This window comes from Echinops telfairi, unplaced genomic scaffold (assembly GCF_000313985.2).
Source record: "Echinops telfairi isolate 266 unplaced genomic scaffold, ASM31398v2 ScPeMD7_9;HRSCAF=40, whole genome shotgun sequence".
Taxonomy (NCBI): domain Eukaryota; kingdom Metazoa; phylum Chordata; class Mammalia; order Afrosoricida; family Tenrecidae; genus Echinops; species Echinops telfairi.
In genome coordinates this window covers 31,430,760-31,445,591 of record NW_022103906.1, presented here as the reverse complement: position 1 = coordinate 31,445,591, position 14,832 = coordinate 31,430,760, and the positions used below count along the sequence as shown (strand labels likewise).

General features: G+C 42.0%; 2 protein-coding genes across 2 annotated transcripts in view; both read right to left on the bottom strand.

Moving 5' to 3' along the window:
• Positions 1-14,832, bottom strand: part of ZMAT4 (zinc finger matrin-type 4) — a 532,047-nt gene that overhangs the window by 466,627 nt on the left and 50,588 nt on the right. The gene's annotated exons all lie outside the window — the stretch shown is intronic.
• On the bottom strand, positions 2,931-6,012 carry LOC101639655 (leucine-rich repeat and coiled-coil domain-containing protein 1-like). Its single transcript, XM_045286759.1, is given in 5 exon segments — positions 2,931-3,179; positions 3,181-3,572; positions 3,575-3,904; positions 3,907-4,320; positions 4,323-6,012. Coding segments are annotated over 5 exon segments (3,045 nt in total). The 3' UTR covers positions 2,931-2,960.

Sequence of the window (14,832 nt, the reverse complement as noted above, 5' to 3'; positions counted from 1 at the left end):
GAGTAGTTTCCGAGGTTGTCGATCTTTAAAGGAGCAGATAGCCTCATCTTTCTCCCTAGGAGTGACTGGTGGGTTAGAACCGATGGCCTTGCAGTAAATTAAGAAGCTAGTGCTAGCCTGACAGCACCACTGGGGCAAAAACTGAGACTGGAAAGATTTGTGTCTTGCTCCGGGCACAGATCACACAGAACTGTGATCAGCACTTGAATGATCGGATCACACAATCTCTATGGTTTTTGCTGTCACACGTAGAATCTTGTGACTGTTCAGTAAATAAAGTTAAGAAGCGTCTTCCTTCAGACTGCCGTGAAAATCCTTGCCTGTATTTTAAAGTCAGCTTAGTGACTGGAAAGAAGATCTGTGGGATGCTGCAGGGACAAAGCCCCTGTGATCGAACGACTGAAAGGTGGCACTGCCGAGCTTCTCCCTCCCCCTCTATGTAACCCTCCTCACCTAACACCTGGAGGTTCACACCTGCAAAGGACTCTTCTAGAAGTTTGCTTAGACTGCAGGCTCATTTAAATTCCCCACCAGTGCAACTGCCATTGGGGCGACTTCCATTTTTGGGGGGACCCTGATGGGAAATGTACAAACTGAGGTTTTGTTGCATATATTCAGAGTTCAGAGTAATGAGCCTGTCCAAAAAAGGTCATTTTGCTTAGAGATCTTTAAATGCAAAAGGAAAAGGAAAAAAATAAAAATAAGATCACTCAGGTGGTTTCAGTACCAGCATGAGGTGAGGGAAAATTTTACTGGGACCTTTCAAAACAGCAGCTGCCAAGCTGAACACAGGCATGGGGCGGCCTTCACCAGAGTAACCGTCACACGTTGCCCTCGGAATGTCCAGGCACACATAACTTATCAATAAGCACAGGAAAAGTTTCACTGTAGTGCAATAGCACCATCTTTGGTGCTTTAAAAAGATCATCGTGCGCCGTTTCATCGTGATACTGCTTTCGTGAGCAACGGCAATATTTCCACAAGCTTCCTGAATCAGAAGAGACGGAGGAACGGCACGGCCTCAGGAGCTGCTCAGTGGCCACCTTGAAAGGGGGACTTCCAGCTGCAGTGAGGAATTATGGCTACTCTCTTTCCTAGGGACTGCGTCAGTATGCTCCAGTTTGGCAGATAAAAGCTCTCCCGGGATGTGAACTAACATAAAACAAACCCATGATGATATCTGATGTCAGGAGCTACGCAGTTATGGAGACATTAGGGGAAAGTTGCTGTTCGGTGCCACCAAGTCCATTCGGAGTCACTTCCGGAACCCGATGTGCACCAGAACCAAGCAAGACCGGGTCCTGGACCGTCCTCACAATTGCTCTTCTATTTCATTGCCTTGTTGTAGCCCGTCTGTCCGTCCACATTGTCTGGGGCCTTCGTCTTTTTTACGGCCCCTCTACTTCTTTCTTTTTTAATCATTTCATTAGGGGCTCATATGACTCTTATCACAATCCATACATACATCAATTGTGTAAAGCACATTTGCACATTCATTGCCCTCAACATTCTCAAAACATTTCCTCTCCACTTAAGCCTTTGGCATCAGTTCCTCATTTCCCCCCCTGCCTTCCTACTCCCCCCTCCCTCATGAACGCTTGATAATTTTTTAATTATTATTTTGTCATATCTTACACTGTCCAACATCTTCCTTCATGTACTTTTCTGTTGTCCTTCCCCCAGGGAGGAGGTTATATATAGAGGCTTGTAATCGGTTCCCTCTTTCCACCCAACCCTCCTGGTATTGCCATTCAGACCACTGGTCCTAAAGGAACCATCCGTCCTGAATTCCCTGTTTCCAGTTCCTATCTGTACCAGTGTACCTCCTCTGGTCCAGCCTGATTTGTAAGGTAGAATTGGGATCATGATAGTTGAGGGGAGGAAGCATTTAGGAACTAGAGGAAAGTTGTATGTTTCATCGTTGCTACCCTGCACCCTGACTGGCTCGTCTCCTCCCCGTGACCCTTCTGTAAGGGGATATCCAGTTGCCTACAGATGGGTCTTAGGTCCCCAATCTGCACTCCCCCTCATTCACAATGATTTGATTTTTTGTTCTTTGATGCCTGATCCCTGATCTCTTCAACACCTCGTGATCACACAGGCTGGTGTGCTTTTTCCATGTGGGCTTTGTTGCTTCTGAGCTAGATGGCCACTTGTTTACCTTCAAGCCTTTAAGACCCCAGATGCTATATCTTTTGATAGCCGACTGCCCCTCTAATTTACCAAGAAAGACATCCTTCTCAAGAGACTTGTCTCTCCTGACAACATGCCAAAAGTACGTGAGATGAAGTCTCACCATTCTTGTTTGTAAGGAGCCTTCTGGCTGTACTCCTCCCAAAACTGATTGGTTTGTTCTTTTGGTAGCCCACGGTATTTTCAATATTCTTCGTCAACACCATCATTCATATGGATCCATTCTTCTTCAATCTTCCTTATTCAATGTACAACTTTCTCGTGCATGAGACAATGGAAAACACCATGGCTTGAGTTAGGCGTACCTTAGTCCTCCAAGTAATGCCCTTGCTTTTCCAAACTTTAAAGGTGTCTTGTTCAGCAGGTTTATCTAATGCAATGCATCATTTGATCTCTGGACTGTGCTTCTATGAACATTGATTAGGGATCCAAGCCAGACAAAATCCTTGACAATTTCAATCTTTTCTCAGTTTATCATGATATTATCGATTGGTTTAATTGTGGAGATTGGGAGTTTCTTTACATTGAGCTGCAATCCAGTATGAAGGTGCGCCCCTTGCTCTTCATCAGCAAGAGCTTCAATTCGCTGTTAGCGAGCAAATCGTGTCATCTACATAGTGAAGGTTGTCAATAAGCCTTGCTCCAATTCTGATGCTTTAATCTTCTTTTTTCTTTTCATAGTGATAGCAGCTGCTACTTGTACAATATTTAATCATGTTTATGCAATAGGTTGCTGGTCCACTTCAATTCGTTTTGTTCTCAGGCCATCACAGTTCTTGCTGAATTTCACACAGAGCACAAGCAAGTTGCCTAATTTTTTCTTCCAAAGATCTTTTGTTTCTGCTTGTTTCTTCCAGAAGCCCACGCATTTCTTCATCACCTTGGTAAACCTTCTCATTTGCAGATTCAAGGCACTTCTGCTTTTCATTTGAGAGTTGTAATATTTTGTCTTGATGAGCCACAGCAATTGCATCAACTTGTTTTTTTAAAGGCATGATCCATATTATGAAGCTTTTGTAGTGCATTCTTTTGTATTTCAATACTTTTGTCTCTTTCCTCCTGAAGTTTCCGTTCCTTGGTTTCAAATTTTTCTTTTACTTCCCTTACTTGCATTTCAAGAAGACTTAGAAGTTCTCCTTTAATTTGCCACTTCTGATTGAGTGTACTGTAAGCATTTCTAATTCCGTCAAGCTCTTTCAACTGTTGTTTCAGTAATCCTTTTCTTTCATTGTGTCTTTCTAATTTCTCGATCACAATATCTAGTTGTGAAGATTTTTCCTCAAGTTGTTCTTGTGCACATCTTTGTATTTCAGAAATTTTTTCTTGTAATGTTTCAATGTCTTCATCTCTTTCATCTTTCAATTTCCTGATGGTATCGGTTGGTCGTCTATAATTTTGCTTTTAATTCTTAAAGCATCACAATCACACTCATTTGTCTTTCGAAGAGTTTCATTCTCTCTACATAAATTTTCAACTTTGGCTTCTAAATGTCCACGATTTGGGACCAGAGTAGCACCCTGCTGGGCCAGCTCCTGTCCCCACACTTTTTTTTCTGTCTGCAAGCCGTGAATGAGTGACTCCTTGGCCGAGCTCAGCTGGACCTTGTCCTGCTTGAGAAGCTCTATTTGAAGACTCTTCTGCTTGTCGTCTTCAATCAGAAGTCCGAGAGTATTGATCTGATTCTGTAAATTTGCAGCTGTTTCCTGCTCGATTTGGAAACTTCTGCAAGTTTTGGTTTTTGCTCCTTTACCATAGAGGTCAGATCTTTAATTAAAGAGGAAGATTCATTTTCCTTTCGTTGAGCCCAAACAAAAGCATGTTTGCTCTTCGCTAATTCTGTTGCAACAGTTTCAAAACCATCTTTAGCATCTTTAAATCTTCTGGCTTCAACAGTCAGAGCAATTCGGAATTCATCTTCTAAATCCATATACTGCTGGATTAACAGTTCAATTTTCTCTTGGTATTCTTTTATATCTTGCTCATGCTTGCTCTCTCATTTGGATATTTCTCTCACTGAGGCATCCTGGAAGTCAGCTTCACTAAAAATGTCCCTGGTTTCAAGTTCTCTCCTATGTTCTTGTTCTTTCACTGCAAAACGTTCATGAAGCTGCTGCAATTTTTCCTTTCTTGATGAAGGGAATTTCTAAGTAGGTTCATTTCTCTAGCAGTAGCTGAAGCTTTGAGCTCTACCTCTTCGCTAAGTCTTCTCTGAGCCACCCGTTGACGAACATTTTGCCTCTCCAACTTCTCTAATGACTTTTCCAGGCTTCTTAAGTCTCTAAGGTGACCCTCTTGTTGATCTCTCACTGTAAGCAACTCAACAGTTAGTTTTTTCATTTCATTCTGAAGTGTGTGAACCATAACTTCGAGTTGTACTTTGGCATTCCTCTCCTTAAAAAGAATTTCTTTTAGTCTATCTGTGGTATGCAGAGCCAGACTGTGAACATCTTTCTTGTCTTTTGCATTCTTATGCAATTCACTGATATAGTCCATTAGTTTCTTTTCAGTTTGTTGAGCTTTCCATCTCTTCTCTCTCTCTTGCTCTAGTTGTTCAACAAGAGACCGGTGAGTGGTGTCATCTGAGCTACTTTTTTCTGCTTTAATTCTTTCAGTCCTTGGTTGTTCTGCTTCCGTTAATATATTACAGTTTGCTAAAGATGATCTTACATATAATTCTTTAAAATATGGTTGTTGAATTTTACAATTACAACTTATACAAGGGTTGTTTCTATTGTGATGCCTAATGGCTTGAGCAGTTTGGGGATAATATGGTAATCCAGATCTTTGAGAAATGTTTCTATTGATTTTTTTTCTGTTTCCAGCATCACTTTCAGAAGTTACATCTGGGTCTCCTTTTGGTCTGAACTCTTTCTCAGGAACATGATCTAGTAAAGACTTATATGTTTGGGTGAGAAGCTGTGAAATTTGATCATCTATTTTCAGAAGTTTCATCTCATTCTGAAAATCATTTTCATGATTAATTTTCTCCGGCTCCGAAGACGGACATACAGAATCGATGGACGTCAAAGCAGTATCTGTTGGCGTGCAAGCAAACTGATCCAAGGGAACTATCTGATCCATGCTTGAGGAAACTACCGGCACACTATCAATGGTCTCCTCTTCACTTGTATTTAGGGGACAATCAAAGGAAACTAAATGATCCAAAAGACCTTCCAAGCACTGCAGGTGGGAGACGTCTATTTCCGACAGATTTACTGGTTCACCAAATATGTTCTTGCAATCCAGGATTCTAAGCTACAGCAAAGTCTGGAGAATGATAGCTCTATAACCTGGCACATGACACACAGGATTATCATCTCCATTTTTTTCAAAAATAAGATAAGTCAGGAAATGCAGTCCTATTGTACACTGAAGTAAGTGATGAATGCTGTCTATACAATTACTATGTAGGTCAATGTGTCGAAGTTTATGCCTAACACCATGAAGAGGGATCAACCCACTAAGATCATTTATCTGATGATAAGATAAATTCAGTCTAGTCAGATTGACGAGTTCTTCAAGTCCTTCTACTCTTGTGATCAAGTTGCAGGATAAATTCAAGGTGCATAGATTTGACAGTGTGCTTAGTCCTTTGATTCGACTGATTTGATTAGATGACAAGTCTAAATGTTGTAAATTCCAAATATGATCAATCGCTTCTATTTTGGAGATATTATTGCAGTGAAGATGGATGATATGAAGAGTTAAATCTAAAGATAACTCTGATATGCTCCGCAGGCCCTAGTCTAGGAGTCACAGGTCCCCGCAGCTGCTGTCGCCGTCCTCGACTTCCACCGGCACCGCCACCACCGCCTCCATGGCCCCGGCAACGGGAGCCGCATCTTAACCGACGCCCAGAGCTGGGGCCGAGAGCCTGGACTCCGCTTTAATCTTCTTATAATACAGTTTCTCTGATTATTTGCTCAGCAGACAAATTGAATAATTATGAGAGAATACAACCCTACCACAAATGTTTCAATTTTAAACCTTGCAGTATCCCCTTTTCCTGTTCACTTAACTGCTTTGGGATCCATGTACAGATTATGCAGGAGCACAATGAAATGTTCTAGAATTTCCATTCTTCTCAAGGTTATCCATAGTTTGTTATGAGCCACACAATCTAATGTCTTCGAATAGTCAATGAAACACAAGTAAACATCTTTCCAGTATACACTGCATTCAGCCAATATCCATTTGACATCAGCAATGATATCCATTTTTTAAGTCCTCTTCTGAATTCAGCCTGAACCTCTCTGGCTGTCAATGTACTGCTACATTCATTGTTGGATAACCTTTAGCACAATTGTACTTCATTGTAATATCAATTATATTATTTTATAATTTGAGCATTCTGTTGAGTAACCTTTCTCTGGAGTTGGTAAAACTATGGACCGTTTTCAAGCAGTTGGTCACATTGCTGTCTTCCAAGTTTCTTGTTGCAACATTTCAGTTGATAGCCCATCAATTCCTGGAGACTAGTACTTTCAGTGCGACTTGAACTTCTCCCTTGAGGGCCATGGTTCTTTCTCCCATGCTATTTCTTTAAATGTTTGATGATACGTTTGGTAATATGAGCCTGTGTATTCTTTCCATCTTCTTTGACTACTTCCTGCATCATCCAATATAGTGCTCATAGAGTCTTTCGGTATTGCAACACAAGGCTTAATTTTTTTATTGAGTGCTTTCAGATTAAGATATTTGATTATTTTCCCTTTTGGGTTTCTAATTCTAGACCTTTGTACATTTCAGTATAATATTTTACTTTATCTTGCCCTTTGAAATTTTCTGTCTCACTCTTTGACTTCATCATTTCTTCCATTTGCATTAGCTAATCTATGATAAAAAGCACGTCTCTTCTGGCATCAGTTTTTATCTTTTCTTTCTTTCCTATCTTTTTTTATGACCTCTTGCTTTCTTCATGTATGATATTCTTGATGTCACCCCATAGCTCGTCAGATCTTTTTCATCAGTATTCAAAGAGTCGAATCTATTTTTAAGATGTTCTCAAAAGTCAGGTGGACCACATTCAATGTCATCCTTTGGCTCTCATGAATGGACTTGTTTTAATTTTCTTCAGCTTCAACCTGAGTTTGCATATGGAAAACTGGTAGTTTGTTCTATAGTCCGCCCCTGACCTGGTTTTAGCTTCAAATATTGAACTTTGCCATGATCTCTTCCCACAGATGTAGTCAATTTGGTTTCTGTGGATTCCATCTGGATAAGCCCATGTATAAAGTCACCGTTTCTGTTGTTGAAGACAGGTATTTGCAATAACGAAGTCATTGATCTTACAAAATTCTACCGTGTGATCCCCAGCTTCATTTCTGTCACCAAAACTACTGTTCCTTTTTTGTTTCCAACTCTTGCATTCCAATTTTCAATAGTTATCAATGCATCTTGATTGCATATTTCATCAAATTCAGACAGAAGATGTTGCTAGAATTCTTAAAATTCTGCCTCATTAGCTAGTGACGGTTGTATAAATTCAATTAACTAGTTACGGTAATGGAATTTCTTTGTATATGGATAGATATTATCCTACCACAGACAGCATTGTACTTCAAGATCAATCTTGAAATGCCATTCCTGGCATAGTAAGTCTAGGCTATTCTGATTCAAAATAGTCAAACGCCAGTTCATTTGAACTCACTAATACCTAGAACCCTGATCTTGTATTGTACCTAGGATGTACCATTTCATTTTTCACAACTTCTAATTTTCCTAGATTCCTACTTCTTACATTCCAAGTTCCAACTATTAATTGACGTTTGCAGCAGTTTCTCCTCATCTTGAGTCATGCCCCATAAGCAGATGAAGGTCCCGACAGAGTGACTCTGTCCATGTCTTTACGGTCTACTGTCTATGTTGAGAAGGCAGCTCTTCCTTGGTAATATTTGAATTCCTTTCAATCTGAGTGGCTCATCTTCTGGCACTATCTCCAACACTGATCCAATTATTTTCATTAGGTTTTCAGTATCTGAAAATACTTCCTTTCTCTCCATAAGATTTTCAGTGGCTCATTCCTCTGAAGTGGGCAGTCTGTTCCTTCTTCAGTCTGTTCTTAGTCTGGAAGCTCTGCTGAAATCTGGTTACTGTGGGTGACGCTGTCAATATTTGAAAAATACCAGTGACATAGCTTTCAGTGTCGCAATCACACACAAACCACCAGTCAGAAAAACTTACAGACAGGGTAGGTAGAGTGCTAACTCTTTAATTAGGTCACAGTCCTGATGCAATTAAAGAGACATTTCATCAGGAATGTGACCTACTCCTATTTAAGTAGACACTGTGGGGAACTAGTCACTTCTGCTGGGCCTGGATTCTGCATATGATCCATTGACCTCTAATTTTTGGACTTGAGCCAATGGCATGCCATATTGCCTGCTGATCCTGAGAGGTATCAGATGCCTGGCGACCTTAGATCCATTCAACTCTGCATCCACAAGCCTTTGATCTTCCTGCTTCATCTTCCTGCATCCTGGTTCATGAGAGGAAGCCTTCAGCTTCACATCTGTCCCACAGACTTGAGCCAGACTGGACTTAACTGCTTCTATAACTATGTGAGGCAGCTTCTTGGTAGAAATGTATTTCTCACTCTTTCCTTCCTTTTCTCTTTATATTTATCGATATGGTGATATGTATACACATATCACTGATTTTGCTTCTATAGAAAACCTAGCCTAACACAGCTCCCAAGTCTTTCCATAAAGAATTTTGGCAGAGAATAAAGACTATATACTAGTCTCTCACACATTACTGGGAAGAACTCGCAGCTTTACCCAAGAATTATCAACAGATATGCATAAGCAACTACTTCTATGCTTGGAATAGGAAAAGCTCTCAGTCTAGAAATAGAGAAGTATTTGCATCACACTACGATAATCTAATGAGGGAAATGCGTGGTGCTGCAGGAGGTGTAGGAAGATTGTTAATCCATACTGGTTGAGATTAGGGGGGAAAAATTCCTTGAGGAAGCTTTGAGAAAATGACTTAAATGAATAAGGCTGGGATTAAAAATCACTGCCTCAAGAACATGAAACCTTGAATGAGTCCTCCCGGTCTAAATCAGGCCATTCTTAGACTCTCTTCTAGTCCCTGGTTGGTTTGTTTTCCTTCTTAATACTTATTGCCATTTTTGCTTATATATTTATTTCTAATACTTGGTTCCACAACTAGTTTGAAAACACTCTGAGAGAAAGGATGAGGTCTGTTTCATTTCCCAGTGCTCAGACCAGCGCCCAGTCCATGCTGTGGGTTCTGCCTGGGGGTGATGAATGGGTTATGACTGAGAAAAATGAGCCAGGCAGGAAGACTAGCATGTGCAAAAGGAAGAAGGTTGTAAACACAAGCTGCATCCAAAGGACAGAAAAGTCATTCAAGTACACCAGAGATCAACTTGGGGACAGGATGGTATCAAGAAATGAGTCCAGAGAAGAAAAGTGTAGACAAGTCAGATGGTACCAGGTAAGCCATCTGAAAGCATTTAGATTTTACCCCGAGGACAATATGTACCTCTGTAAAAGAACTTTTAGTACAACATGGAGGTGACCCAATTGTATTACTCTTGCTACGGTGTAGAAAGGGCCAACATTAGAAGTGGGAAAAACAAGTTGTTAATAGAGTATCTGAGGGGTCTCTGAAGGGCACAAACAGCTCAATGCTTGGGGTTGATGTTTAAACCCACCTAGAGGTGCTGTGGAAGACAGCCTGATGATCTGCTTCTAAAAAGTCCCAGCTTTGAAAACCTTAGGGTGACGTTCTACTCTGCCCCGCGGGATCAGCATGTGTCCACATCAACCTGACAGCAACTCACAATCACCGTGATGGTAGAAAACCATGTGAAAGACAGTGGTAAGTGGTTATAGAAATTGGAATCAAATTTGGAGACCAAAAAGAGAGGTAGAAAAGAAATGAATGGGGCCTAGGATCTGTATAAGGAGCACTTGTGGCTTAGTGGTTACGCATTGGGCTATGATTCTCATGATTAGCAGTTTAAAACCACCAGGAGGTCTGCAGGAGAAAGACTGGGCTTTCTACTCCCATAACCAGTTACAGTCTCGGAAATCCCACAGCTATGAGTCGTCCAGGTATCTGCATGTCTTTGGGAACCGTTTAAAGAGCTAGCCGGAGGAAATGAGCCAAACGTGACGCCCTGGCCTGAAGGATGGTGCTATTCACAGCAGCAGAGAAGCATCCAGGAGGAGGCAGAGCAGAGGCTTGGAACCTGGATGTGGACAATGGGTTCAAAAAATAATTAATTAAAGTTCAAGCTTCCATGCAGCTTCCACATAGAAATGCCCAGTAGCTAAGTGCATGTGCCAGAGTAAAATGGAGTGCAAGATCTAGGTTGGAAATATAGATTTTAGAGAAATCCATATAATGACAGTCATTGAAGCAGAGGAATAGATAAAGTTCTACAAAATTAATCAAAAGAGTATACTCTTATGAGATACTAATGATGGTAGACCATGCGAAAATTATTAGGTCTGTCAGAAACCCAAGTAAAGCTATCTATCACCAATGCCCAAAATCTAATACTCACTTAAAGATTATATACACACATGCATACACACAATTACACTTCTATTACAACACTTACAAATATAAAACTGTGATCGTACAGTGCTATCTGCTCAGTAATAAGATCGTAAAGGCCTAGAAAGTGGGCCTTTTCAAATGCATAGTCTGTTCAGTTTTGTGTCTCCTGTACCTTGTATGATTTTCAAAACACAGAAGGTAGGCAGTCATTGTTGGTGCGCTGCAAGGAATTGGCACTTTGATTAAATGAACTTCTGGATCACTTTACCAATTAATGAACATATCTGACTTTAGCTTTGGGTTTAAATAAAACAGAGCTGGCTCTCCTAGGCTCAGCCTGCTTCACCGAGATGAGAAATACAGGCTTTTATCTATGCATCTACCAGGGTCCCGAAAGTCAACAGGAAATCGTTTCTGAAGGAATTCTTTGCTTGCTCTCAAGGTGTCATTTTGTACTCGGTACTGAGAGCATAAATATGTACGTAAGGAAAGTTTGTGTAGTTCAAGAGAAATTGGTGTAGGTTTTTCCTCTCAAAACGATCAGGAATGGTGGGTGGGAGAAAAGGTATCCATAGGACAGGGGCCAAGTTGGCATACCTCAAGTCCTCCCCTTAGAGATGGGAAAGGGTGGATTTGATGACTGAGATGATGGCCGAGGCTTCCCAATGACGGTGGCAAGAGAGGGCCTGCGTTGAGCTTGCCCGTGTAACCTAGGCACCATGCCATTGTCCTTCTGGGCAGCAGTGTGCAGGTGACAGGCTTTAACCCCACACCTCACAGGTGGTGCGGACTCGATCTGAAGTTCTTTGACTTTGTGACTCTAGTTGGGGGTGTGATTTGCTCAAGGGACTGGTATTTTTATGCACTATGATGGTGCATGTTGAATTTCAGTAAAAATATAGACAGCCTCCAGCATAGTAGAGGAGGCTGTAAAAAGCCTACCAAATTATATTTCTCAAAAACTGAACTATATGTCACAACACATCAAAAATTGGAAATGCACTGAAGCTGACTCTGATGATCGGAAATTCCAATATTTATGGCGTGCCATGTTCCTAAAAATATAAAATCCTGAACCTTTTCATTGAAATGCTTCTTCAAACTCTCCTTCCATTTAGGAAGTCGGGTCCTTAAAAAAAGCAAGAAAGCAAAGAGTGACAGCAGCACACAGCACAGAACGTTCCTGAATGAATCCTGAACGGGGTCAGACGACAACACGAAATCAAATCATTCTGGCGAATTTTGATGCAAGTTTCCCTATGTAAAAAGGCCAGTTTTCAAAAATAAAAGGCCAGTTTTCTTTGGGTATCTCTCAGCAGAGGCAGGGCTGAAAGGATCGGCCATGGGCAGCATTCACAAGTTCTTCAAGGGCAGGCGGCAAGAGGGGCAAATGCCGCTTTCTCTCTCTCCTGAGCTGCGCACAATGTTCTGTAGCCCCAAGTCCTAGCCCCCACGGAAGGCCTGAATTCAAAGTCAATGTGCCCACACAAGCCAAGACTGATATCCCTCAGAAAAATGGCCCCTACAAAAACATCACAGAATCTCCCGCGCCATTCTGCCTGCGCTGCCATCAGTGTGGAGAGCCGGGTGTGTCAGGAGTGGGGAGGGGTGGGTGTGGAACGGCTCCTGGAAGAGCCTCCAGCCAGACAGCCGGTCCAACATTGGTGCTGACACTCACGCCCTCACTGAGTGACAGGAGATAGGTCCCCCAAGGCAACCCAGTCCGGGACCCTGGGCCTCGCCATTCCCAGGCCCATAAGGGATGGACAGGAACATTGATTCTGCTTTGAGTTTAGGCTAAACACCCAGCTGGGGCATAGCAAGACATGCCCGGCTCTACTCCCAAGGAAAAACTTCCGTTCTTCATTTACTGGGGCTCTGAAGGAAACTGGGACTCATAAAGTCAATCACCTAAAAGCACATCACCTCCATTTATAAAGGGTATCCCCAGGTGTTGCGAGTGGTTAACGTGGCACTCGGCTGCTAGCCAAAGGGTTGGAAATTGTAGTAGGCTTAAAGGTGCATCTGAAGAAAGGCCTGGTGATCCACCGCAAAAAACAAAAACAATCTGTTTCGGGAAGCCCTATGGAGCGCTGGTGTTGGCATGTGCTCAAGTTGCTTCGCAGTTCTGGTTTACATTTCTAAGGGCGGGCTGGGAACCCAGACTTTTTGACTCCATCTTATAGTGTTTTGACTGTACTCATCAGAATGCGGGAAAGTCTGGACAAATCTAAGCTTTAGAAGATAATCCTTCTCCTATCTGTTTCCTGAAAATCAATCTGTTTTTCCCCCCAATAAACTCTCTAGATTTTAGAAAGCCAGACCAACTAACTTAGCAGCTTCTCAAAAGGAAAGGAAGCCAAGGAATGAACACAGTAGAGCCACAGAAGCCACCGCTGATGCACTGAGCTCTACATGAGCTTGGAGGTCCCAAACGTCTTGTGGCCGAACACCTGAATCAACAATGGTGCCTCACTGCATTCTGGGAACACAGCACTCCCGTCCCTGACGAGCAGGCCCCTGGGTAGGAGGCAACCCAGCAATTCTATAGGTTGCAGCCCTAGCCATCATTCACAAGGATGGTGGCGGCCAGTATCTTCCCTTGCTTTTGTCACCTGTCTCCCCCTCCCTGTTTTGTAGGGCTGGCAGGCACCTGAGGAGCCATCAGATCCAGGACTGTGGGAATGAGGGCTCTGCATGCAATGCCAGTGTCCCAGTGCTGGGAAACCTCCTGTGCCCCATTGCAAGCAGATCCATTTCTGCTAATAGCTGTTGGATTTGCCTTCTGAGCCCACTGGCACCCCAGGCACATCTCCAGCAAACGATGTGGCACACACAGAAATTCATCTGAACCCAGCAAAAAAATCACTTAGCTTAATAACACTGCCCTGATTTAATTTTAACTTTTCATAAAGCAGGAGAGATGAGTGGGGTGTGCTTGGTGTTTTATAGATTACTGATGAGACTGGGCTCACATCTGGATGTTTGTTTTTTTCTTTTTTTTTTTTTTTTTACAATTTAAAAAAAAGAAAGGAGGGGGTTGGGAAAGGAAGTTGATAAATAATTAAGAGGAGGGCAACACCTGCAAAATGTGCAACCAGACTGCTCTACCCTGCTAAGGGGGAGGTTTTACTTCTCTCTGATGTGTATGTAGCTGGCAAGAGCACAGGGAGTCCCGAGATAAAGACCTCAGTTGATAGATTCAGAGCTATGGATGTGAGCACCCTAAACAGGAGGGGTATCTGACACAAGCTCGCATTCGTGCACATGTGCATGCACACACATGCACACATTCACACATTTTACACACGCAGAGGGAACACAAATGGAAAAATAACATTATATGATTTTCTCCCACTCTGTAATCATCTCCTCACTGATGAAAACAGTTAACGTGCGTGACTGCTAAAGAAAGGTTGGGCAGTTGAGTCTACCCAAAGGTGCTTTGGAAGAAAGACCTGGCAAACTACTTCCAAAGGTGGGGGATGGGGGGGGGGAATCAGCCACTGAAAATTCATCTGAAACACTTGGGATCACAATGGACCAGAATCGTTTTTTAAGAAGATCTTTGAAAACGAGGGGAATTCTCATGAGATGGAGTGTCACTATAGCACCACAGTGGACTCAAACATAGGACCCTGGCATAGAACCTTGCAACATTCTATTCCATTATGCACTGGACAGCAACTAGCAACAACGCATCCCATGGCTAGCTACAGAGTAATCATGGTTTCCATGAGCCAGACTGATATAGATGTCCTACCAAAGCCACCTTAACCCAGTCACCTTAATATATATTAGTAATATATATTGATATCATTTAGTGAAAATAAGCAAATAATTTGGTCTATTTTGCCATTATATTTATAAAAATGCTTTAATCCCATTTATTTCTGCACTAGAAATCTCCAACCAACAAAAAATAAAACTCACTGCCATCTAGTTGACTATGACTCAGAGTGTAACTTATTCGGAGGCTGTAACTCTTCTTTTTTTTTTTTCAAACATTTTATTAGGGGCTCATACAACTGTTATCACAATCCATACACACATCAATTGTGTAAAGCGCATTTGTACATCATTCTCAAAACATTTTCTCTC